Genomic DNA, 27,418 nt, shown 5'->3' with positions numbered 1-27,418 from the left:
ACGAGTGGCCATCATTACTTTAGGAAATGAAGGTCAGTCAGTCTGAAAAATTGGGCAAACTTTGAAAGTGTCCCCAAGTGCAGTTGCAAAAACCATCAAGCGCTACAAAGAAACTGGCTCACATGAGGACCGCCCCAGGAAAGGAAGACCAAGAGTCACCTCTGCTTCTGAGGATAAGTTTATCCGAGTCACCAGCCTCAGAAATTGCAGGTTAATAGCAGCTCAGATTAGAGACCAGGCCAATGCCACACAGAGTTCTAGCAGCAGACACATCTCTATAACAACTGTTAAGAGGAGACTTTGTGCAGCAGGCCTTCATGGTAAAATAGCTGCTAGGAAACCACTGCTAAGGACAGGCAACAAGCAGAAGAGACTTGTTTGGGCTAAATAACACAAGGAATGGACATTAGACCAGTGGAAATCTGTTCTTTGGTCTGATGAGTCCAAATTTGAGATCTTTGGTTCCAACCACCGTGTCTTTGTGCGACGCAGAAAAGGTGAACGGATTGACTCTACATGCCTGGTTCCCACCGTGAAGCATGGAGGAGGAGGTGTGATGGTGTGGGGGTGCTTTGCTGGTGACACTTGTGGGGATTTATTCAAAATTGAAGGCATACTGAACCAGCATGGCTACCACAGCATCTAGCAGCGGCATGCTATTCCATCCGGTTTGCGTTTAGTTGGACCATCATTTATTTTTCAACAGGACAATGACCCCAAACACACCTCCAGGCTGTGTAAGGACTATCTGACCAAGAAGGAGAGTGATGGGGTGCTAAGCCAGATGACCTGGCCTCCACAGTCACCAGACCTGAACCCAATCGAGATGGTTTGGAGTGAGCTGGAACGCAGAGTGAAGGCAAAAGGGCCAACAAGTGCTAAGCATCTCTTGGAACTCCTTCAAGATTGTTGGAAGACCATTTCCGGTGACTACCTCTTTAAGCTCATCAAGAGAATGCCAAGAGTGTGCAAAGCAGTCATCAAAGCAAAAGGTGACTACTTTGAAGAACCTAGAATATAAGACATATTTTCAGTTGTTTCACACTTTTTTGTTAAGTATATAATTCCACATGTGTTAATTCATAGTTTTGATGCCTTCAGTGTGAATGTACAATTTTCAAAGTCACGAAAATACATAAAAATCTTTAAATGAGAAGGTGTGTCCAAACTTTTGGTCTGTACTGTATATATGATTAAATAGTTTATAACAATGATTCCGGAAGGACGAATGTGGGAGTAAACCAGAGTACCTGGAGGAAACCCTGACAAACATGGAGGGTACATACAACCTCCTTGCAGATAAGGTCCTTGGCATGTGGAGAACAGTTTAAGATTGTTTAGTGGGGTTTCTAGCAAGTTTAGGATTTCCTGGTCTTAATTATGAGAGAATATCCAACTGATGGTCAAAACAGGAAAAAATCTCTGTTCAGAATTATTATTTTTTAATTTTACAAACTAGCTGAATATCATCCATGACAATGCCACACCAACAAGTCATTTATTCCAGATCTTTAATTTATTATTCAATCTTTGACCGACTCTTTGCTACTTTCCATGCCCTTGTCTTCCAATGCTATCACCGAAATGTAAATGAAGTGCTATATAATAAAAATATTAAGTGTAATTAACACAAAGTACATCATTATCTACAATAGAGCGCAGAATCATGGAGCTAAATAGCAATCTGGGTCAAATAAAGGATGACTAACTTCTGTCTTCGCCAGCTACATTTCACTATTCTATGTGAGGATGAAATAAACAGTAATATCATCAATATGATAGATGAGGCAGGATTACCGGCTTGTACTTCACACTCGGCATTCTGTCACTGACAGGTTGCAACTTCTAAAAGAATTAAGAGCAAATATCTGAATATGTCCGTGTCTTCCTTTATGCAATTTAGTTTTCACCATGAGATCATCCTGGTTATTCTAAACCTGGTGTTCCCATGAGAATATTTGTCCTTATGACAACCTCCCAACCCCCAAGCATCAGATGGTTCCATACAATTCTGTTATTTACGCAGTCTGAGACAAGAATAATTTAAGTTATGATTGAGGTACATTGTCAGGATGGTGTCGAGGAGCCCCGTTCCCCTGTGTATAGCTCCAGCTCACTCTTATTATTATTATTTTTTCATGCAACATATGCAAAGAGCGGCCCTATTAAAGGAATCAGAGCTGAGCAAGGACCCTGCTAGAAATACATTCTGCTCCGAGACCTTCCCTATGTGAAAACGTTGTGAAAAGTCAGATATTTGTATCCTTCAATAAAATAAAATATGCATAATAATGTTATTACAGAATATATTTATATAGAATCATAACATATAATGAAACAAAGCTGATTTTGTAATTTGGCACAGCTCTATGAGGTTTTTACATGGGACTGCAGGTGACCCCATTAGATTATGTAAATTTAAAGGGAATCTGTCACATGAAAAAATTCAATTAACCTGCAGATATGGGGTTAATCTGCAGGTTAATAGTGTCTTGAACCTGACCGGCGCCCTCACATAGAGCCCCACTGCGGGAGGAAATGAACTTTACTCCTCCCGGCAGTGCTTGTGTTTCAGTCATGAGGTGCACCCGGTGCAGATACAGTCAGCTCTGTGTATATAGAGTGTTGGCTATACCCGAGCCCCCGGCACTGACTAACAGCAGGATCAGCATTAGGGCCGGCTGTCAGTCAGTGCCGGGGGCGCGGTTACAGGAGCGGTGACTGAAACCACGCCTGCGCCACCCCTATGACTGAAACCTGAACACTGCTGGAAGGAATAAAGTTAATTTCCTCCCATCAGTGGGGCTCTAAGTGCGAGCACCGGGCAGGTTTAGAACGCAAATAACCTGCAGATTAACCCCATATCTGCAGGTTAATAATGTTTTGAACCTGCTCGGCGCCGGCACTTAGAGCCCCGCTGCCAAGAGGAAATGAACTTTTACACCTCCTGGCAGCGTACAGGTTTCAGTCATGGGGTGCCACCGATGCGGCTACAGTTACCGCTATGTGTATAGAGAGCGGTGGCTATACCCGCACCCCCGGCACTCACTGACAGCAGGATCAGCATTAGGGCCGGCTGTCAGTCAGTCCTGTGAGCGCGCGGTTACAGGAACGGTGACTGAACCCGCACCGGCGCCACCCCTATTACTGAAACCTGAAAACAGATGGGAGGAATAAAGTTAATTTCCTCCTGGCAGCGGGGCTCTAAGTGAGAGCACCGGGCAGGTTCAGAACTCTATTAACATGCAGATTAACCCCATATGTGCAGGTTAATAGTGTTTTTTCATGTGACAGGTTCCCTTTAAGAAGATGCTGGCTCACAGTGGTTTAATGAGAAGCCAAGCTCTGCTACATCTCTCTATGACTTTTATACCAGTATGATCTTTTCGTAGAATGTCAAGTTGTCAATCGGCAGCGTCTTAATTTACCTGTTTGGAAAGTCTTTGTTCCTCCTCAACATATTTCTGTTCTTTTGGCATAAGTGTAGCCAGACTGGCTTTTACCTGCAGAGATAATAATGATACATATAGGAGATGAGACGACTCGCACAAAATGATCGCTTTTCTAGCTTAATTGTAATCTGTGACCGACACATGCACCCTGATTGAAAATGCACAAAAGCAAACCGTATAAAGGACATAAATGTATAATACCAAGGGAGGGTAAGTCGCCTGCATACTTAACAGGAGCAATGTCATTGCTAGCAACAACAGCTGAATTGAAATTTGTGGGGAGGGTGCGCCATGCTGTGGCTGTGTCGCTCCTCGTTTTCACTTGCGGGGAGGTTGAAATGAAACGTCTAACATTCGTATACTTTTATATATGGGGAAACAAAAGGGACTGAGCTTTTTTAGAAGGGCGAAGAAAGGCAAAGTTAAGACTTACAGCATTAAAAATCACATCTATTTCAAGATGGATGACCCCCTTTGTTGGCCCTGTCAGCTGCTTGTTTTTCAAGACGTAGGCTTTCTGTTCACCATTTTGAATCTGTGGGAAGAAAGACATGACAGCCGTCTGTCTCATGGTCTCTACTGAATACACTCCCCCGGCCACCTTTGACCCCCAGCTGCTGAAACTGACAAGGAGTCCAAAACAAGTGTGGCAATTCTGACAAGTACCTGTTCATTACCAGCACCGAGCCTGTCAGGAGAAATTAACTACCGTGGGATTCAACATGGTCGTGGACCGAGGGTGTTAAATTCTATTTATTTTTTTTTTTCTTTTTGTCTGCGTTTGCGCGGACTGGTGTGAGAGATTTTTAATATCTCAGTTGAGAACTGACTGACGTTCTGCAGAAATTTTCATTTTTTTTTTTCCTTATGGATTGAGAGAAACATTGAGATGTATGGCAGGCGAATGAGACTTACAGACAACAAGGGGATAGCAACTTTGCCCAGAAAGTCAGCACTTCGGTCTCGATCTTCATCATACACTGTCACTTCAAGGACGGAGTGGATATCATTGACATTGCTTTATGGGAAAAGGATATAGAGAAGGAAATAACAGATTATTAATTAGAAGAAGAATACTTTTCCCATTTAATTGCAACATGACGGATCTGATGATTTCAATGGCTTGTATTAAAGAATAGATAAACTCAGCTGAATATATTAGAAAAGACTTCATATGATCAAGTCTTTCTACTCATTGTCCAAGCATAACCACATAGACACATTTATGGCACCTACTATACTAAAATACTGTGTAATGTGCAATTTACAGAGAGGGTGCTCGTTCCTGCATCACCCGGCATACAGATTTAGGAGGCCAATCAGCAAATGTTTAAAAGGATTTGCATTGGAGAGGGTGACATTTAAAACTGACGTCACATGTCAATTTCTGTGCAGATTTTGCACTGATTTTTTATGCAGTAAGTGGATCACATTTAGTAAAAGCACATGTACTTTGCTGTTACTGAAAATCTGCAGCATATCTGCCCAGTACCCTAAATGAGTTAGCAATGTAAACTAATTAAACTTACTAATACACTTAATTATAATAGGGGCTTTGATGTCCCAATTTCAGCATCACTCTACTCCAATCCCAGGTTCATTCCAGTGCAGGAACTAAACTTTTCCATCCCCTTATTGATGGCATGTGACTGCAAATTGACTATTCAGAGACAAAGAATACTTGAACTCTAGAGTCACCTATTAGACGTAGCAATCCAAGTAGTCAATATCAATTCTTTAACGAGCCTTACCATATGACTTAAAATAAAAGCCAAACCAGAATCTCAGTTTGTAGACACGTGTTTCGGGGTATTGCCCCTCCTCAGTGCAAAGCATGAGATATGATTTAGGTGTGTGAAAGGCCTAATTGGAAACGTTTCTCCTTGTGGAGAGTGACATGCCTGATATGTCACTGTAAGGAGACTTATAGGCCATGCAATGCTCCTTTGGGAAATTAAATATGAAAATTGCCACTTTAGAAAGGAAGAAGACTTGAATTCTAGTGCCACATATTGGAAGTAGCAATCCTAAAAGTCAATATCGACCCTTGAGATTCTGGTTTGACTTTTATCCTAAGTCATGTGACAAGGCTTGTTAAAGGGTCGATATTGACTTTTAGGATTGCTGCTTCCAATAGGTGGCAGAAGTGTTCCTCTCTAAAGAGGCAATTGGCGCTTTGACTAGCAAAGCGTTTGAAGGGGCTCAGTTCTTTAGCTATGCCAGCCACCTTCACTATCTCTGCCTGAGCCATTATGGCCGGGGAGGGTATCTAACTTAGCTAATGAATTAAGTCTGACAGATAGCCTCAACATTAGTGATGTGCAAAAACAGAGAGAGGGAAGTGCTGCCTTTCTGTTTTGAAACAAACCCAATAGTGGAGAGGACACGCTTTAAAATTGAGATATTGACAGAGCTATCCTTAGTCAATGTACATTTCCAACACATTTAAACAAGTCGTCTGGCTGGACAACCCCTCTTAGGCCTTTTTGAAGAAAGATTTATTGAGTTCAATAAAAGCTGTATAAATCCATGTGCCTTAAACTATCCCAAATGGTAACTACATGCGACTTCAAAACCTAAAAACATATTGAAAAATGTATTAGTACAGGGTTGTGGTCTTTATTGACTTGCATAATTGGCAACACCCAGTATCTCCAATTTTGATGGATGTCCTCTTTAAGTTTGCACAAATTTTTTTGATTCACATATAAACATAACAAACTGTCAACATGAATAGTCTCTAGAGATTTCATCTGTCACTTTGACTTATGCTGTCTCTAATAGCTTTTCATCATATGTTCAGGGGTTCTATCTTTTTTTTTACCATGCACATTGCTGTCTGTTGTACAGTTTTTTAGGCTATGTCAAATACAGAGGGGAAATAAGTAAGATACATCATTATCTTAATCATCCAGATAAACATGGTAAAGTTGTAGAAATGGGTATTACACACAATGATGTCACCATTAGTGATGAGCGCAAGTGCTCGTTACTTGAGTTTGCCTAGGGTGCTTGGGGAGGGGCCGAGTATCGCGAGTGCTCGAGTGAGATGTTCGAGTCCCCATGACTGCATGTTTTGCTGCTGTTAGATGCCACAAAACATGTGGGGATTGCCCATGTCTAACAGCCATGAAACATGCGGCCGTGGGGACTCGAACATGTCACTCGAGCACCCGTGATACTCGGTGCATACCTGAGCACCAATGGCAAACTCGAGTAACGAGCACTTTCGCTCATCACTAGTCACCATGCATAAATAAAAAACATTGTGAAGTTATACAGAAGGGTATAAAGCTGGCCATACACATTAGATAACTTTTGGCTGACAGTTGTCTTTTCTGATTCACCATTACCCAGGAATGTTGGCTCGGCTGATCGTTCCTGTGTTCTCTATAAGCAAGGATGAGAACGTCACTACCAGGATTATCTGGTAATAGGTTATCTGCCTGCAAACTGGATTCCAATCGACCGATCCTTGTCTTCCCCAATATATTCTAACAGAGGAGAGTAGGGAGGCCCCTACACACATTAAATTGCACTCTGATCTCACCAAAGTTGGCAAATCAGACCAATTTTATCTATATAACAGCACAAAGCTAATAAAGACAGTAAATATAATACAATACATATAGGAATAAGGTACACACTGGCCAGGGTATATAAACACTTGTGTTCACTTACGTGGCAGAGTGCCCACTGGGACACCTTCAGCCCTAAGGCCTAGATATAATTGCAATCTTTGCACAATTTAAAGTTACTCTCCTGGTTGTTTGACGATATTGTTAAACCATCCATCAGAAGATTGCAACTCAGCCGATTATGTAAAAATACAATGGCCCTAAACTTACCAGGAAATACCAGGAAGAAATGCAATGGAGGACTTGTGAATGGCTAACACATCAACCATGATATAAACCCCTCACATGCAAGAAACCTCTCATATATTCCATACCAGGTAAAACCAAGTTTTTTCTATAGAGTGTAACCTGAACCCATATGTTATAAAAGTCTCTCATAGTTACAGGTTCCACCTCTAGGTCCCCCACTTGTTAGGTGAATATGGGTCATCTCCTCCCCCAGTCAGTACTTCAGAATGGAGGTTGTTCTCTCCTCTACAGACTATTGGTGTTGATATAACAGCCCAACATTTCATAGTACCTGTAATCTACGGGCAGATAACCCTGCACAGAAGGCACCTTTCTAACAGCCATATACATACAAGCATTTTCATATGCAGATAGCTTGAAGGCTGCATAGTATGACGCTGCAGGCCCTTCTCATTGTGCACCCATGATTCCTAACTCAAATCAATTAAAGGTGTTATCCAATAAACAAAACACATTTTAATCAATAAGTATTGGAATAAAAATAAGTTCCACAATTGATGTGTTAATTGTTTTTTTCCTGTGCTGAGATACTATTATAAATGTGCCCGTGCTGTGTACTGTGTAATGGTTGTGTCTGACCGCACAGGAAGATAGTTGGCACTTAGCACAGCTCCTGGGCAGGAGAGGAAGCAAACGAGTGTACAGACAGGACAGCATGTTATCACAGCTGATTCTTTTTGTGAGGTAAAACATTTGTTGCTTGTCTTTAAGCAATGTTTTACCTCACAGAAAGAATCAGCTGTGATCCCGTGCTGTAATGTCTGTATACTCTTTCGCTTCCTCCCCTGCCCAGGAGATGTGGTATGATCAGACCATGTTCCTGCACGGACAGACACAGCCATTACACAGTACACAGCAGGGGCACATTTATAAGATTATCTCAGCACAGGAACATTTTTTTAAACACATCCAATTAAGGAACTTTTTTATTCCAAGATGTATTGATTAAAATATTCTTTGTTTGTAGGACAACCACTTTAAATAGCAGAGTTGTGAAAGAAGTAGACATGCTGTAAAGATGTACCAAACTGCACAACTTTGTATTTTCTATGAGGAGCCAGTAGTGTAGGCTCTGGGGCATGATATTTGAGAAAAGTAGCGTGCAATCGTGCCATACAAATGATGCTTGCTTAATATGTATTGACCCGTTATTCTAGTGATATGAACTGCAGTGACAGCAATCTTTAGTTTAGCCTTAAATATTATCACTTTTATATATATATTTACATTGGTTACATTGTATCTTGACTCTATGAAGTTGCACCAAGACGTAGAATAATGCTGTATATATTGCAAGATAAACTAACTTTACTGCATGAGCCATGAAAATATTTCAAATTTCCTTTCATTTATATTGTAGGAGTGTTTGATTTTCACACTCTCCGGTGTGAGTAAAATAACAACCACTCTTTTACAGCATGCAATAAGTAAGGCAAACCGTATTAGAAGATTCCAGTTAGTGTCTGTAAATCTGTATGAGTCTTGTGACTCATTTAATCACACAACTAAATAAGATAGCTGAATGTTCCTCTAGAGTTCTCTCCCGGAGTTAATCTTAAAATCTTCCAACTCTAAAATGAATGCTATACTACATAAACAAATTGAGAAATAAGGCGAAATTTACACACATTTACAGAGCTTTTGAAAGTTAAAGGGAGGTGATATAAAATATAAAGCCCCTACGACTTGGTTTAATAAGTTGTTATTGCGAACCATTTTGATCATACAAACTTCTGCAATATAGTGTGTCCGCCTCAATCAGGGAAAGTAAGATTCAAGGATGTTATCTCTTTGCACTTAAATGCCAATTTCCTCATGTATTTCAAGCCTCGCAAGACTACAGAAAAGGTTGCAGTGACATTGTTTCAGTACATCGGAGAAGTCATCAGAAATTCCATCCAGCAAAGAGAAGGCAAAAAATAAAAAATACGAAGGAAAAAAAAAGCCTATAAAAGCCTATAAAACCTCGGAGTAACATTACAAGTAAAATTTCACACTTGGACATAAAGTATTCGAGGTAAAAACGTAATCGTAACTTTAAATGGAAATTACTCATATATTGCAAGTACCATTTGTTACGCTTGCTCATGATAATATAGAAACATTATCGTGAACCAAATTTTAATCCTGAGACACTCGGTAGTTTCAAATTTTGTTTCAAAGATCTCGAGGCCAATGTTATCCAGTATAACATGTGGGGAGCAGGATTGTACTACAGAAAAAAGCTGGTATGGTTTAATAAAGAAGCTGAAAAATTATCATTTCACTATTCCATTTTGTTCTAATAGTAATTGATTACATGCTCTGAGACACATTGATCCCACACCTAGGGCAGTGAGGAGGGCTAGGTGGCCACTAAATGGACCATTAGAGACACCATTAGAAGAGAGAAATTCACTGACTACTAATGCTACAACAATCTACCTCTTTACTCTACTCTGTGCTAAACCACTTTTTGATTTGTTTTACACTACCAGACTTCTTTAAAAAGTAACTAAACTTTTTTAATTTAATTATTGTAAAAACAATTCACTGAAAAAAAGGACAAAAATCAATAAAAAACATCACTGAAAAAAAGCTGCAATACTTGCAATGCCAGACACAAATGCACAAGCAGGATGCAGCAGGTGCACCATGATAAAGGCAGGGGGCAGTACAGGTGCAAAATACTAATAAAACAACCACTTAATAACCCACCAAACATCCATGGGGTGGCTTCCTAGTATTCAAAATGCACACAGGCTTGCATAGGGTGCCATTCACACCATTACGTGAGATGCACCTATATCCTATAGCCTATTACCAACACCGCCACTATGAAATCAGGCGGGCTGCCAATACCATACTTGCACCCACAGGCCAGACACCCCACATTACCCAGCCACCACTGGAAAGACACGACCTGCACCCTGCAAAAAAATGTGCAAAAAACATACTTGAAGTGTTGGTCGATATTTGGGCCAAAATACACAAGCTTGCAACCCACGTCAAGGGTCCTCATTATCTTGCGAGTCCCTATACTAAATTCAAAAACAATTCACTAAAAAAAAGACATTAGTATTTCAGTGATGTCTTTTACTGATTTTTGTAAAAAGATACAGGTCAGAAACGACACAAACCAAATTGTTCAGCTTTTTTTGTTAACTACTGTAAGGCTACGTTCACACGTTGTGTTTTTGCTGCGTGTTTTTTCTGCAGACAAAACCTATTCTCTTGGCAGTAAAGCAGCTGCTTATAAAAATCAGGTTTTGCTTAATTTTTTTGCCACATTTTTGCATTTACCCATTGATTTCTATGGGTGAAAAAACGCTGCAAAAGCCTTGAAAAAAATGCTGAAAGAAGTGACATGCTGCAGTTTGCAAAAACGAAGCAGTTTTCCACATCAGTCAGGAAAAAAAAACAATGTGTGTGCATGACATTTCTGAAATCTCATAGACTTTACTGGTACTGTAAAACGCAGCTTAAAATTTGCATAGAAAAAGCAGCAAAAACTCAACATGTGAACATAGCCTAATAGTCAGAATGAATGCTTGGTATAGCCGTAATTGTACTGGCCTGAAGAATTAACGCCGTAAAAACAAAATCCCAAAAAACATGGCTAACTTGGGCTTTTTTTATTAATTCACTAAACTTTTAATGGTTCTCCTGCTTCTCAGTACATTATATGTAAAATGAATGATGTTAATCAAAACTTCAACTTGTGCAGCAAAACACAATTTCTCATATGGCTATATTGATGGAAAATAAAAAAAGTTACAGCTTTTTGAAGAAGGTGTGGAAAAAAAGAAAATTGGCTGCATCCTTTAAGAGGTTAATACAATCTATCCCTGGATATATCCATGATACTAAATTTGTTCTCAACACACTTCAAAATAAAGAATGGTGGAAGAACTCTTGGTGGATGACCATTGATGTGACCTCACTGTACACCTTCATCCCATATGATGCGGCAATAGAAGCATTACAATGGTTCCTCATGACATACTGTGATTTCATCCCAGACCTAAGATCTTATTTATGCCATTACATATATTAATTGTTGAAATGTAATTTTCTGAAGTGTCAATGGGGAAGACATTTTCTGGTATAATGCAAGAAAAAGTACCTGTATTGTGACTCAAAACCATTTATGGTGTCTTTGGTCCTCATTTTGGGAGGCCTTGTGGTGGCCATAGAAAATCTGTCTGATTATTTTAATGACAACCACATGAATCTTCGTTTCACAGTTAATTATGACTGCCAGAAAATCACATTTTTTTTATTTGTTACTTATATATGAGGAAAAAACAGGTCAAGGGGAGTGTTTTGTAAACCCACAGCTGGGAATACCACCCTATTTGTCACCTTTTATTATCCCAAATTCCAGGAAAATGGTAAGCATAATAAGCAGGAATCGGGAGTTTGGGGTATAATAGTAATAATAATCATTGTTATAGAAAAAAAATTAAAATCTGTAAAGACATTTTCAGAGAAGAGACATATCACCTTCACATTGAATAAATGCCATTAATTATAACTAAGGAAGCGAGATAGAGCTGACACTTCAGTCTCCATTGAAGTATGGACCTCCTGACGTGAACAGGTAATTACTGCAGAGATCTGTTGCCAAGACTGGGATTCGTTTATGCAGAGGTAAGTAAGTATACTTCTAAGACAAGTAAGGAAGTACACTTTTAAGACAAAAGCTTCCAGTGTTCAAAGCACTTTTCCCCAGACTATTTGGAGCCAGTGGTCAGTGATGAATATTGGGGTTTACATCCACCCAATATTTATGGGAGCTATATTTTTGGCGTCGTAGCGAAGGGACAAACATAACGCATTCACCCACATCACCGTAAGGCCATTCTAACCCCTCCAACTTAATATTGGTCCAATGGATGATGCTATCCATGCCATGTTTCATCTCTAAAGACAGGTAGAATCGCGATAGGAAACATGACAACAATATCTACCCCCAGGAACCTCCATTGGGCGAAAATATCCTGAAAGTTAGGGATTTCATAAAATTCTAACAGACCCAGCACATCCTACAACTAGTCCCCATATGAGTTCACCAAGGGGAGGTATGTGGGCATAACCTTCAACTAATAAAAAGCAGAATTTGGGTTTTTGTATTATGTCAGTTCTGGAAAGTACAGCTTGCTGTAGATCTGTCCATTTTCCTAAGGAGTACCTCTCTGCTAAGCTCTGAGACACTTCCGTGTCACAGGTTTAGTAATTTTCTTTTATTATACCTTTTATTTTGTGTAATTGTATATACTGTATTGTTTTGTCCCCATTTTGTATCATCTTTGTATATTTTTTATAAACACTGCCTACCTTTCTGGATAAAATATATTAAATTTAAAAGCTCTGTTCCTTTTGCTCTATAATCTGCACCCCTGAAGCCATACGCTACCTGTAACGGGTGTCCAATTGGCCTGCATAACTGATTGGTGGTGGCAGCAAGTAGTTCATTTTGTTATTGTGGAGTTGGTATTGACCGTACCGGGGTATATATTCCAAGCGTTGGAACCTGAGGTACATATGCCAAATGCTCACTGTGAGTTCTCCAATAACTGGCCAAGTAGTGGAAGCAGAAACAGCTTCGTCCATCACTCAACAGTAAATTGTGCAATTGCCCTGATGCTTGGAGGTAGCGGACTGGCGTCTCCTTGACAAAGTGGTGACAGCGGTGGGATCTGCACAAATCCCCCAGCTGCTAACTTTCTCAAACTGGTGCCAGCGGTGAGATCTGCACTATTTCTTTCTCCTCCCTGGCTGCTATCTTTAACAAACAAATAATCAATATAAAGAATGATAAATACAAAAATGAATAAACCATACAGATAAACAGTACATAAACATAATCAATCAAGAGGAAAAATTCATATAAATAAAAGTGCAAGTGCATAAACTTGAACTTACTTGACCTACTTATAAAATTAAAGGTCTAATCCATAAGAAATCAAATAAATATATCAAATAAATATTAAATCATATCAGATGAACTTAAATATAATAAAAGATTATGAATAGTTATCCAAACTAATCTCCAAGCACCCGTGCCCCAACGCACGTTTCACACATTGCTTCCTCAGGGTGAAGTTCAAGAATATTTTTGCACTTTTATTTATATGAATTCTCCCTCTTGTTTACATTCATGTAAGGTTTATCTGTATGGTTTATTATTTTTTTTATTTATCAATATTTATATTGATTATACGATTATCATTACCACTACACCCCAATCTTCTGTTACCCACTTATTGTGCTGATCATTTCCCTGGAAATTGTGTATATATTTTGACATGATAAAAAAATGTGTATTTTAAGCTATTTAATAAATAATATATTATAATTTCCTATCAAAGTGTGATATCTTTTCTTGTGGGGCTTATAATTAGTTTACTTGTACACACTTATTATTTCTTGTGTGAATCAGTAACCTTTATCAGCAACATCAAGCTCATTCCTATTAGGGAACAGGTGCGATTAAAATGAAAAAGTTCCTCTCAGCACAAATAGGAATTTAGGGCTAAATAAGCTTATGTTAAGGCTAGCAAATAGAGGTTATCAAGCATAGTCTTTACAATAAGCAAACCAAACTGGTGCAGAGAAAAAATCAAAAGCAACTGCTATCTTGCAACAGAAAAAAAAACTTGACCATGATATTTTACACAAGATATTCTACAGAAAAAAATACAATTTGTTCCATCATTTAAAAAAATGTGTCCCGATTTTAGAGCATGTCAAAGTTTACAAAATAGAAGTGCTCTTTGTGTAAACCATTTTCCATATCTTTTTGCGCAAACTTTTATTTCTCATTGGGTTGACTTTCTCCGGAATTGGATCATACATAAGGGAACTTACAAATATGGACAGAAGCCGTGCATTTTTTTCAATTTTATTCAGGTTTAAAAATATAATTTTGATCTAAAAAATGTCCTCCTGCATTTGTAGACATTTTTGAATGTAACTGATATGAATTCACACAATATCTAAGCGATATCCCCACATTTCTAAATTACATATGAGTGTACACTAATTCTATGAAAGTGCAAGGCATGGAAAAAGTCAAGCCTCCATTGCGGGTCTGTGACTTTTGCGTATGCTGTTAGGCCAGATAAAGCAGAATATCAGCATTGTACAGTTAATTCAGTCTTAGGGCTTGTTCACACACTGCATTTTTGCAATGTTTTATCTGCACATTTTTCAAGGGTAAAAAACGTTGCACTTTACAGTGCCAACAAATTTAATAAGATTTCTGAAATCTCATGCATATGCTGTTTATTTTTCCTTTGTGAATTTGAACCAATAAAGCGTTTTATTTAATCTGCAGTATGTCAGCATTTGTGCATCAGTTTTCCCCCATCCAAATGAATTGGAAAAAAATGCAAATAAAAACAAATTAAAAAAACATGAAAAAAACATGTTTAAAATTCATAAAAATTGCACAGGGAAAATATATATTTTTGTACCGTGTTAGCCATTAGATAGAAAAATATTTAGATTTGAGAGTCCTCAGTGGTTGATACCTTTTAATGGCTAACTGAAAAGATGGTAACAAGTTGCAAGCTTTCGATACTACTCAGGCCTCTTCATCAGGCTAGTATAACCCAAAATCACATATTTATACACAATAGGACACAGAAATAATGCAAAAGATGAGACAGGTGACTTAAAGAAGAGCTATTACTATGGGAGAGAGATAAACAGTTCTGGCCGTAAATATTTTAGCAGTTCATAGATAAGGAGTTTGGACCACATTCCTTAAGACCTTTTTGAATCAGGGCTACCATTCAAGAACAATTGAGAACCAGATTACAAGAGCCACCAGAATATCAAGGAATCATCTCAAGTATAAATCTCATGTATAAATATGTGACTCTTTAGATTTTGTGTTATGCTATGCCTGATGACGAGGCCTGAGTATTCTCAAAAGCTTGTATAAAAAATTTACAAATTTTACGCAAATGTTTCCTGCCAGCATTTGATAAATCGTAGCAGATTTTTCTCCATCAAAAATCAAACATGTGCACATACCCTTATAGGGAACCTGTCAGGCAATTCATGCTGCCCAAACTGAGAGCAGCATGAATTGTAGACTGGTTGCAGGATTGCAACCAGGTGTATCTTTCTTTGAAACCTTCTGGCTTTTCAAAAAATATGTATTTTGAAGATACCTATGTACAAGCAAGGGACAGACCTGTCAATCACCTGGGCGCTGAGAAGAGCCGATCAGGAGCAGCACCAGATTAGTCTTGGTGTATAGCCAGATCTTAAAAAATATATTTTTTCTGAAATGTTGCAAAGATTCAGAGTAACATATACAGTGGGGGAAATAAGTATTTGATACACTGACAATTTTGCAAGTTTTCCAATCTACAAAGAATGGAGAGGTCTGTATTTTATATCGTAGGTACACTTCAACTGTGAGAGACAGAATCTAAAAATAAAAACCAGAAAATCACATTGTATGATTTTTAAATAATTAAATTGCATTTTATTGCATGAAAAAAAGTATTTGATCACTTACCAACCAGCAAGAATTCTGGCTCTCACAGCCCTATTAGTTTATCTTTAAGAAGCCCTCCTACTCGGCACTCATTACCTGCATTAATTGCACCTGTTTGAACTCGTTCCCTTTATAAAAGACACCTGTCCACACACTCAATTAAACACACTCCAACCTCTCCACCATGGCCAAGACCAAAGAGCTGTCTAAGGACACAAGGGACAAAATTGTAGACCTGCACAAGACTAGGATGGGCTACAAGACAATAGGCAAGCAGCTTGCTTGAGAAGGCAACAACTGAAGGTGCAATTATCAGAAAATGGAAGAAACATAAGATGACTGTCAATCTTCCTTGGTCTGGGGCTCCATGCAAGATTTTGCCTCGTGGGGTAAGGATGATTCTGAGAAAGGTCAGGAATCAGCCCAGAACTACATGGGAGGACCTGGTCAATGACCTGAAGAGAGCTGGGACCACAGTCTCAAGCATTACCATTAGTAACACACTACGCCGTCATGGATTAAAACCCTACAGGGCACGCAAGGTCCCCCTGCTCACACCAGCACATATCCAGACCCATTTGAAGTTTGCCAATGACCATCTGGATGCTCCAGAGGAGGCATGGGAGAAGGTCATGTGGTCAGATGAGACCAAAATAGAAATTTTTGGTATCAACTCGACTCGCTGTGTTTGGAGGAAGAAGAAGGATGAGTACAACCCCAAGAACACCGTCCAAACCGAGAAGCATGTTGGAGGAAACATCATACTTTGGGGGTGCTTTTCTCAAACGTCACAGGACGACTGCACCGCTTTGAAGGGAGGATGGATGGGGCTATGTATCGCGAGATTTTGGCCAACAACCTCCTTCCCTCAGTAAGAGCATTGAAGCTGGGTTGTGTCAGGGTCTTCCAGCATGACAATGACCTGAAACACACAGCCAGGGCAACTAAGGAGTGGTTCCATAACAAGCATTTCAATGTCCTGGAGTGGCCTAGCCAGTCTCCAAATCTGAGCCCAATAGAGAATCAAATCAAAGGTTTCTGTACCAAATATTAAGTTCTGTTTTTCCATTGTTTCAAATACTTATTTTATGCAATAAAATGCAAATTATTTATGTAAAAAATCATACAATGTGATTTTCTGGATTTTTTTTTAAGATTCTGTCTCTCATAGTTGAAGTGTACCTACTATAAAAATTACAGACCTCTCCATTCTTTGTAGGTGGGAAAACTTGCAAAATCGGCAGTGTATCAAATACTTATTTTCCCCACTGTTCCTGGCTGGAATTAGGCTGCGGATTTGCAGGTTCCCTTTAAGGCTTTGAATGCATATCTCATGCCACTGCAGATTTTTGGGGCAGGAGTAGTGCTTTATCTCAGTAAGGCTAAGTTCACACAAGTGTATACAAAAATCCTCACACGCAGAATTGGTCCATAAAAAAAAAGCTCATTCACACTACTATGTTTTTGGTCCAAGTGCAGTTTGAAAAAAAACTGACATCACAGGCACATCAATTATTCAATTCAATTAAGCTGTTCGGATGAGAGTTTTTTTTTCTCATGTAGCGAATCTGTGCAGCATGCACTAGTTTCATACGTGTGTTGGATGAGACTTGCTATTTCAAGTCTATGGGTGCGCAAATAAAGATGGATCTCCTATAAATCAACCATATTGCGTCTGATTTTTATGGATATTTTGCAATTCTTTAACAGGAAACTGTATTGGGTCTTTTAAGTTTTAAAAACTGCTGATGTATAAAAACGTATGCAATACGGATGCCATATTGATTCAGTTCGGACAACAATTGAGATGAAAATCATCCTTTTTCTTTGGGATGAAACTCAGACAAGTTTTTATATGCTTTTGTGATCTTAGCCTTTCAGTAATATTTTGTTGACACTCCATCACCACAGATTCATTGCAGAAGCCAAAATGTGCATGAACCATGCCGGACTGTCTATACAGACAATGAAGGACAGAAGTTGAAATCTCTAATATAGAAAAAAAAAAAAATTGCTGCTATACATACCAAACACATTATTTTTCTTCAATTACAACTAAATGTAAAAGGAGTTGTTCTGTATCCTATTTTATTATTCAATAGGCTGGCAGACATATAATAATGACAAACTGAGCTTTTTCTCACCCTTCCCGGGTCAATCAAAGCTTCTCTGAAGCTGCTTGTGTCTTTGTTGAATAGCTGCAGCAGTGACGTCACATCTTCATAACATGTCAGGTCTGCAGCCAATCACTGGGTTCAGTGGCTCTACCAATGTAGACAACATGAGCTGCTGAGCTCAGTGATTGACTGCAGCAGTTATGAGTGGTGTAGACGTGATGTCACTAGTGCAGCCAATTAAGAGAGACGGGAGTATTAGCTCAGAGTGTTATGTTCTAAGTCTGGAAGCCTGTTGACTAATAACATTTGAAACAGGACAAAACATTCAACTCATATTAAATACATAATAATATTACATTTCAGTGCCATTAAAAAATGTATATTTGTGCTACTTAGGGTAATCTTTTAGGCGCCGACGTGCCCACATCGTTTTTGAATCAGGAGAAAATTCAGGACACGCTTCAGCGTTTTTGTTTAATTTCCATATATAGCAAAGGGACGACTTCCGAGCTAAAGCCGCCAGAATGATAGACCCGTCACTTCTTTTAGAAGCTTCATGGCTTTCATAGTGACAAAAGATGGAACATATGTGCATCAAGTCATTTTGACATTGTGCATATGTTCATTCTTTTTGACATCGTTTAGAACTTTTTCAGGCAGGTTCCAGGTGGAATCTAGCTGAAAAACATGAAGTGTTCACATACCCTCTAGCCTCAACCAGCAGGGTCTATGAGAAAGGCCTCATTCATATGTCCATCAATCATGTACGTGTTTTATCCACGACGCGTACCTATTAAAGTCTATGGTGCTGTTCAAATGTCCGTGTTATTTTGTGGACTGTTAGTCATATCCGTTTTTTTATTGGAATCATGGATGAAAATAACCCATACAAGTAATTCTAATGGATAGGAGAATCTTTGTAATTTACTTATTTTTTCATTTTTTTCATACATGAAAGTCAATGATGTAACTCGGATGGTAAAAACTGACATGGATGAAACACTGATGACACACAGATCAAAAACACTGATCAAACTGGGACCATTTTTTTGAGTATGTGAAAAATTACTAACGTCTGAATGAGGCCTAGCTATAGTTTGTGAAATGATCTTAACCCTCCGTCAGGGGCAACTGATCTGACAGGTGCAGCTCACTTAGTTTCATTTCTCTATTTTCAGTGGTTTGTCTGGGAAACACCCTCCTCCCAGTACCTTCCTAACTTTAAAGGCTGTGTGAAACCTGAGAAGCCATTTATTACATTCCTATTAAGGTAACTGATCACTTTTAGAGCATTGAAATTTAAAAAAAAGGAAAATATAGCCAATTTTCTAGCCTGTGCCTGACAGGCGCAATGCCCCTAAACTCGTTATGAAACATATTGCCCCTGAAGGAGGGTTAAAGTGGCACTGGTAAAAGGTACTTCTGTTAATATTCAGTAATAACTGAACGATTTTCAAACTGTTTTTCTATCAACCGTTTTTTTTCTGAAGGTTTAGAGTGACCATGGAGGGTTGCATAGGCGTAATATAGTGGAAAGTTTACATTTACTGTGTTCAATCTGATGGAGATGAGAGTATTATTTTAGAAATTCTGCTGATATTTCATTAATGTCTCCTATTGCGACATCATTAGCTCAATCCATGTTAACCTGAAGGGCCACTAGTTGTCTATGAATAATTTGGGTACTCTTTCAATAGCATGGTCATAGTATTAGGATAGGGCCTAGGACTGAGGGAGTTGGTGGATCTTTTGGGGTTAATAAAATGTATGGGAAAACAATGGGCTGCCCTATATAATGGAGTTGGGGTGTTAATAGGGTTGATAAAGAGGGGCAGAGGCACCAACAGCCATTCAGCTAGTTACCTATAAGAAGCTGAGACATGGCAAGCCTGGAGGAGCAACTGTGCGCGAAGATTCCACAGGAGACATCGGATGGCTTTGGAGTTTCCTGGCTGATCCACAGGCAGCAGATGGAGCAGGACAAGAAAGCCCCAGCCCTGAGCCATGGACCGGAAGACGTTGGGCACCATCACCTGGGCATACAGAGGAGGGCCTTCTGCGGAGGCCTTGTCATCCTTGGTGAAGGAAGAGAAGGACACATCTGGGGGTGTGCAGCACAGGGAGCTGCCAGAGGCTGAAGGTATGGGGGTCATCAGCAATGGTACCATAGCAACAGAAACAGGCGTCATCCTCAGGCAAGATGTCTTGGGCAGGGCGGGGCCAAGTAGACATGCCCATTTAACTATTGAAGGAGGTCTACAAGCAGAGAATGAGCTGCTGCAGGACAGAGCAAGGTCCATTAGAAGGAACGAATTGTCCGTGGGATGGCGAGCGTTCAAGTGAAAAGTGCCAGTGAAAAAGGAGGCTCTTCTGTACTGGCTAGAGCAGTACCGCAAGAGGGTGGAAGCAAAGGTGCTACAGGAGGTGTTTTATGAGGGATTCAAGATACCTTTTAAATTTTTTGCGTTGTCGTTGTCCAGTTCAAAATTGAAATCCATTCAGGACCATACAATATTAGTTAGAGAAAAATTGATGAAGGAGGTTGCTGTTGGCAGGATGGCAGGATCGTTCAGCATTCCATCTTTTGAAATTTTGAGAGTATCGCGTCTAGGGCTAGTTCCTAAAAAGGAGGGAGGCATGTACCGCCTCATTCGTCATCTTTGATTCGTTGGTCAACGATGGGATATCAAGAGAAGAAGCGAGGGTAAAATATACATCTTTTGGTGCAATTTTCTTGGTCCAACAAGTTGGTAGAGGTGCTTCATTAACAAAATCTGATATAGAAGCGGCCTTTGGCTCCTGTCGATACATTTTTAATGTTTCCATTTATTAGGTTGTCAGTTGGAGGGTGAATATTTCGTTGACATGCGCCTGCCAATGGGGTGATCCATTTTTTGTTTTTATTTTGAAATATTTAGTTGTTTTCTAGAATGGATGCGGAGATGAGAGACAGGCATATCCTCGTCGACACATTATCTGGAAGATTTTTTGTTTGTAGGTCCAGGTGATTCAAATGTCTGTCAGTATTTACTGCATATGTTTTGTAATTTGATGGAAGAGTTGGGTGCTCCTCTGTCAGAAGAGAAAATGGAGGGTCCAGCGAGACGTTTGACATTTTCAGGCATAGAGCTAGATACGGATCAGATGGTTTTTAGGGTCGATAAAGTTGAATTGCAGTGCAGTGTATTTCAAGTCAGTAGCGCTAAAAAAATTAGGTTACATCAGATACAGGTTTTGCTAGGGTATGATTTACTGGTATGGAAGGAAATTCTGCAGTCTTTCAAAGAAAGGACACTGTTTCAGGAAGAGGAGGTTTCAAGATAGGACCTTAGCTTGTTTACAGATCCAGCCAGAGGTGATGGATTTGCTGTAGTTTTTAGAAGGCAGTGGTGTTGAGATCATTGGCCGCAGTATTGATTGAAGGCTGGTTTGACCAAAAACATGACAGTTCTTGAGCTCTTACCAATAGGAGTGGCTTTAGAATTGTGGGGTGGATTGATTAGCAACAAAAGGATTTGATGTTGGACGAACAACACAGCGATGGTATTGGCGATGAATACACAGACGTCATCATCTCCGCCGGTTTTAGCATTGTTAAGACATTTAGTGCTGAGATGTCTGCAGCATAACATTTGGTTGAGGGCTAAGTATATGCCGAGGTCGCAGAACATTGTGGCTGATGCTCTATCTTGTTCGCAGATGTAGGTCTTCAGGGAGCTTCATCAGTCAGCGGATCCTATGGGTTTGCTTTGCCAAATTTTCTTGTAGAGCATAATATAGAGAAACTTGTCAGCCTAGTCTGGAATTCAGTGTCTGCACAAACATGGCGAGGACATGCAAAAGCGTGGAAAGATTGGATGGTATGTGCAAAGGGTATCATACTCAAGGATACTATTGGTAACGTTAGATTATCTGAAGGATTTAAGACATACAGGTACGTCCGCAAGCAAGTGACTAAACACTTAGCAAGGGTGGCATTTTTTCTTAAATTGTATGAAAATAAAGAAGCGACAAAAGCGTTTGCAGTGAGACAGATAGTGAAAAGTTGGCGTAAGGAGACAGTGGCTTTTGACAGGCGCTGCCAATATCTTATCAACTATTGGTAAAATTAATGCGCATATTGGTGGTTTTATGTAGGAATGTGGAGGAAGTAGCGTTCTTTAGAGCAGCTTTCTCCTTTGCGCATTTTGGCGCGTTAAGGGTTAGGGAATTTGTTTCGCACACAAAAAAATTGGGTCTTTTATTTAAGGATGTGGTTATATATGAGAAAATGTTAAGGATATGTGTCAGAAGATCAAAAAAGTATATTTTCGGACGAGGCAAGTGGTTGTCTGTAAACGAGTAACAGTCGGAATTCTGTCCAGTTAAATGGTTAAGGGGTACGTGAGAGTCAGAGGTGACGGTAACATTTTTCAGTTGCGCAAAGACAATACCCTGATAACCCGTTACCAGTTTTCAAAAAGGGTATTATAGAGCTAGGTTTAGCACCTTCAGAACTTGGGACACGTTTGTTCTGTATCGTGGCATCTATGACTGCAGATGCATGCAGCATGTCAGCCGTGGAGGTAAAAGCACTAGGCACCCTTACACAAGTATGTTAGCCCAGCTGAAAACGTTTTGGCTGATTTGAGAAGCTCTAAAATTGACCTTCCTTTGAGCTAGTTGAGAATCTAGAGCATTACATTTGTTTGTTCTATGAAACTCTCAAAATGACCAGAAAAAGAGAACTTTCATGTGAAACTCGACAGTCTATTCTTGTTCTTAGAAATGAAAGCTATTCCATGCGAGAAATTGGCAAGAAACTGAAGATTTCCTACAACTGTGTGTACTACTCCCTTCAGAGGAGAGCAGAAACAGGCTCTAACCAGAGTAGAAAGAGAAGTGGGAGGCCCCGCTGCACAACTGAGCAACAAGACAAGTACATTAGAGTCTCTAGTTTGAGAAATCGACGCCTCACAGCTCCTCAACTGGCAGCTTCATTAAATAGTACACACAAAACGCTAATGTCAACGTCTACAGTGAAGAGGCGACTCAGGCATGCTGGCCTTCAGTGCAAAGTGGCAAAGAAAAAGCCATATCTGAGACTGGCTAATAAAAAGGAAAAGATTAATATGTGCAAAAGAACACAGACATTGGACAGAGGAAGATTGGAAAAAAGTTTTATGGACACACGAATCAAAGTTTGAGGTGTTTGGATCACACAGAAGAATATTTCTGAGACGCAGAACAACTGAAAAGATGCTGGAAGAGTGCCTGACGCCATCTGTAAAGCATGGTGGAGGTAATGTGATGGTCTGGGGTTGCATTGGTGCTGGTAAAGTGGGAGATTTGTACAAGGTAAATGGGATTTTGAATAAGGAAGGCTATCACTCCATTTTGCAACGCCATGCCATACCCTGTGGACAGCGCTTGATTGGAGCCAATTTCATCCTACGACAGGTCAATGACCCAAAGCACACCTCCAAATTATGCATGAACTATTTAGGGAAGAAGCAGGCAGCTGGTATTCTATCTGTAATGGAGTGGCCAAGGCAGTCACCAGATCTCAACCCCATTGAGCTGTTGTGGGAGCAGCTTGACTGTATGGTACGCAAAAAGTGCCCATCAAGCCAATCCAACTTGTGGGAGGGGCTTCAGGAAGCATGGGGGGTAATTTCTCAAGATTACCTCAGCAAATTAACAGCTAGAATGCCAAAGGTCTGCAATGCTGTAATTGCTGCAAAGGAGCATTCTGTGACTAAAGCAAAGTTTGAAGGAGAAAATTATTCTTTCAAATAAAAATCATTATTTCTAACCTTGTCAATGTCTGGACTATATTTTCTAATCATTTTGCAACTCATTTGATAAATAAAAGTATGAGTTTTCATGGAAAAATAAGGTTATTTGTAAGGCTTGCTGCACAGCAACGTTTGGCCTTTGGAATTCTTTGGTCTCAAGGAGCGGTATAAATAATGAAAATGGGCATGGATGGCGAATGAGTTTTTCTGACAATGTATTATCCTGTTTTTTGGTTAAACAAAAGCTGTGGCCAACCCACGTAACCCATCCATGGTTTTTAGTGTCCTTAATTTAAAGGTTAAAGTTTTGTTTTTCTAGTCAATGCAGCCCAAGTCATTACATGAGGGGCTGTTATGTTATATGCACTCTTTGTAGTCTTGTGGACCCTGAACTGTATAAGGATAGGGCCTAGGACTGTGGGGGAGTTGGTGGGTCTTTTGGGGTTAATAAAATGTGCTGGAAAACAATCGGCTGCCCTATCTAATGGAGGTGGGGTGTTAATAGGGTTGATAAAGAGGGGCAGAGGTGCCAAAGGCCATTCTGCCAGTTATCTGTAGGAAGCTGAGCCCGCCCACCCTTTCCTAGATTTATATATATATAAAAACAAAACAAAAACAAACATATATACAGTGCCTACAAGTAGTATTCAACCCCCTGCAGATTTAGCTGGTTGACACATGCGGAATTAACTTGGCATTGTGACATTTGTACTGTAGATCAGCCTGGAAGTGGGAAATGCACTGCAGCAACTTTTGTTTTTGTTTTTTTGTTTTTGTTGTTTTTAAAACGTTAAAAGTTAATTCAGAGTGTCATTTATTATTCAACCCCTCAAACCACAAGAATTCTGTTTGGTCCCCCTAAAGTATTAAGAAGTAGTTCAGGCACCAAGAATAATGAGCTTCACATGTGTGGATTAAAGATCTCTTTTGCCAGCCTTTTCTGACTATTTAAGACCCTCCCCAAACTTGTGAACAGCACTCAGACATGGTCAACATGGGAAAGACAAAGGAGCATTCCAAGGCCATCAGAGACAAGATCGTGGAGGGTCACAAGGCTGGCAAGGGGTACAAAACCCTTTCCAAGGAGTTGGGCCTACCTGTTTCCACTGTTGGGAGCATCATCCGTAAGTGGAAGGCTTATGGAACTACTGTTAGCCTTCCACGGCCTGGACAGCCTTTGAAAGTGTCCTCCCGTGCCGAGGCCAGGCTTGTCCGAAGAGTCAAGGCTAACCCAAAGACAACAAGGAAGGAGCTCCGGGAAGATGTCATGGCAGTGGGGACATTGGTTTCAGTCAATACCATAAGTAACGTACTCCACCGCAATGGTCTCCATTCCAGACGAGCCCGTAAGGTACCTTTACTTTCAAAGCGTCATGTCAAGGCTCGTCTACAGTTTGCTCATGATCGTTTGGAGGACTCTGAGACAGACTGGTTCAAGGTTCTATGGTCTGATGAGACCAAGATCGAGATCTTTGGTGCCAACCACACACGTGACGTTTGGAGACTGGATGGCACTGCATACGACCCCAAGAATACCATCCCTACAGTCAAGCATGGTGGTGGCAGCATCATGCTGTGGGGCTGTTTCTCTGCCAAGGGGCCTGGCCATCTGGTCCGCATCCATGGGAAGATGGATAGCATGGCCTACCTGAAGATTTTGGCCAAGAACCTCCGCTCCTCCATCAAGGATCTTAAGATGGGTCGTAATTTCATCTTCCAACAAGACAACGACCCAAAGCACACAGCCAAGAAAACCAAGGCCTGGTTCAAGAGGGAAAAAGTCAAGGTGTTGGAGTGGCCTAGTCAGTCTCCTGACCTTAACCCAATTGAAAACTTGTGGAAGGAGCTCAAGAATAAAGTCCACATGAGACACCCAAAGAACCTAGATAACTTGGAGAAGATCTGCATGGAGGAGTGGGCCAAGATAACTCCACAGACCTGTGCCGGCCTGATCAGGTCTTATAAAAGACGATTATTAGCTGTAATTGCAAACAAGGGTTATTCCACAAAATATTAAACATAGGGGTTGAATAATAATTGACCCACACTTTTATGTTTAAAATTTAATAAAATTCAGCTGAGCAACATAACTTTTTGGTTTGTAAGATTTATGCTTCTGTTCATAAAACCTACTCTCGTTTGCAGTTTGAAGGCTCTAACTTATTTGCATCTTATCAAACCAGCTAATTCTGCAGGGGGTTGAATACTACTTGTAGGCACTGTACATATACACATCTATATGTATATATGTATATATATACGCCGTATTTTCGGATTATAAGACGCACCGGACCATAAGACGCACCTAGGTTTTAGAGGAGGAAAACAGAAAAAAAATTTAAGCAAAAAATGTGGTCATGATGCCCTGTTAAGGGGGAGGGGGTCTGCTGCTGACACTGTTATAGGGGTAATGTCCTCCAAATCTGTTAATATCCCCCATCCTGGTATATATGGCCTCCTCCTGCCTGTTATATGTGGCGCTCATCCTCATCCTGATATGCATGGCACCCCAATCCACCATCCTGGTATGCATGGCCCCCTTCATAACTGTATGTATGACCCCTTCATCCCTGTATGTATGGCCCCCTTCATCCATGTATGTATGGCCCCCCTCATGCCTCATCCCTGTACTATGGCCCCCTCATGCCTCATCCCTGTGTGTATGGCCCCCTCATCCTTGTATTCATGGCCCCCCTCATCCCGGTATGTATGGCCCCCCTCATCCTTGTATGCATGGCCCCCTTAATCCCTGTATGTATGGCCCCCTCATCCTGGTATGCTTGGCACCCCCTGATCCCCGTCACGCTGCACAGAAAAAAATAAACTTTCATACTCACCTCCTCTCTCCTCCAGTGCTGTGTTCTCTGTGCCGCAATATTCACTGCTCCCCACGCCGGGACTGCATGCGTGGGGAGCAGTGACCATTCATTCTCCCTAATAGCGTGCACACTTTAGGTGCAGCGCGGCTCCTGCTGCGCTCGGCGATCAGCATACCCATGGGACTGGTGAATATTCATGTCCTTTAATAGCGGGCACACTGACAGCCGAGCACAGCAGGAACTGCGCTGCGGCTACAGCATGAGCGCTATTAGGGAGAATGAATGGTCACTGCTCCCCACACACGCAGTCCCGGCGTGGGGAGCAGTGACTATTCCGGCACAGAGCGGAACACAGTGTTGGAGGAGCGAGGAGGTGAGTATGAAAGTTTATTTTTTTTCTGTGCAGCGTGACGGGGATAAGGGGGTGCCAAGCATACCTGGATGAGGGGGGCCATACATACAGGGATGAAAGGTGCCATACATACCAGGAGCCACACTGCGGGCACAGTGTGGCGGTTATTAAGGAAAATGAATATTCACTGCTCCCCACGCCCATGGCGTGGGGAGCAGTGAATATTCATTTTCTTTAGTAGCGGGCACAGTGTAGGCTGCAGCAGGCGGCTGCTGCCTCCTGTGACCCACTACTCCGCCACTGTCGCTTCCCCCAAATCCCCCACCACTCACAGCCTCAGTATTTATGTATATCGGACTATAAGACACACCCCCCACTTTCCTCCAAAATTTGGGAGGAAAAAAGTGCGTCTTATAGTCCGAAAAATACGGTACATAGATTGATGTTGTTAGGAGTAGTATTGTTTGTTGTCACAGCATGGCGGTTCTCGTCCATGCCCGATAAGGTTTATTTGCGA

General features: G+C 40.6%; 1 protein-coding gene across 8 annotated transcripts in view; it reads right to left on the bottom strand.

The window, feature by feature from the left end:
• MCTP1 (multiple C2 and transmembrane domain containing 1) overlaps window positions 1-27,418 on the bottom strand; it is a 1,157,412-nt gene that overhangs the window by 457,328 nt on the left and 672,666 nt on the right. For all 8 annotated transcript variants that reach the window (XM_073678366.1, XM_073678374.1, XM_073678380.1 and 5 more), the window contains 3 exons: window positions 4,368-4,470; window positions 3,886-3,987; window positions 3,429-3,503 (listed from right to left, as the gene is read on the bottom strand). In XM_073678366.1, the coding sequence (XP_073534467.1) occupies window positions 3,429-3,503; window positions 3,886-3,987; window positions 4,368-4,470 (280 nt within the window). The remainder of the gene's footprint in view (window positions 1-3,428; window positions 3,504-3,885; window positions 3,988-4,367; window positions 4,471-27,418) is intronic.

Source organism: Phyllobates terribilis, unplaced genomic scaffold, assembly GCF_046119375.1.
Source record: "Phyllobates terribilis strain yellow unplaced genomic scaffold, ASM4611937v1 Scaffold_1__5_contigs__length_1240528914, whole genome shotgun sequence".
NCBI classification, from domain to species: Eukaryota; Metazoa; Chordata; class Amphibia; order Anura; family Dendrobatidae; genus Phyllobates; species Phyllobates terribilis.
The sequence above is the reverse complement of the archived record's forward strand: the minus strand, read 5'-3'. Positions and strand labels throughout refer to the sequence as shown.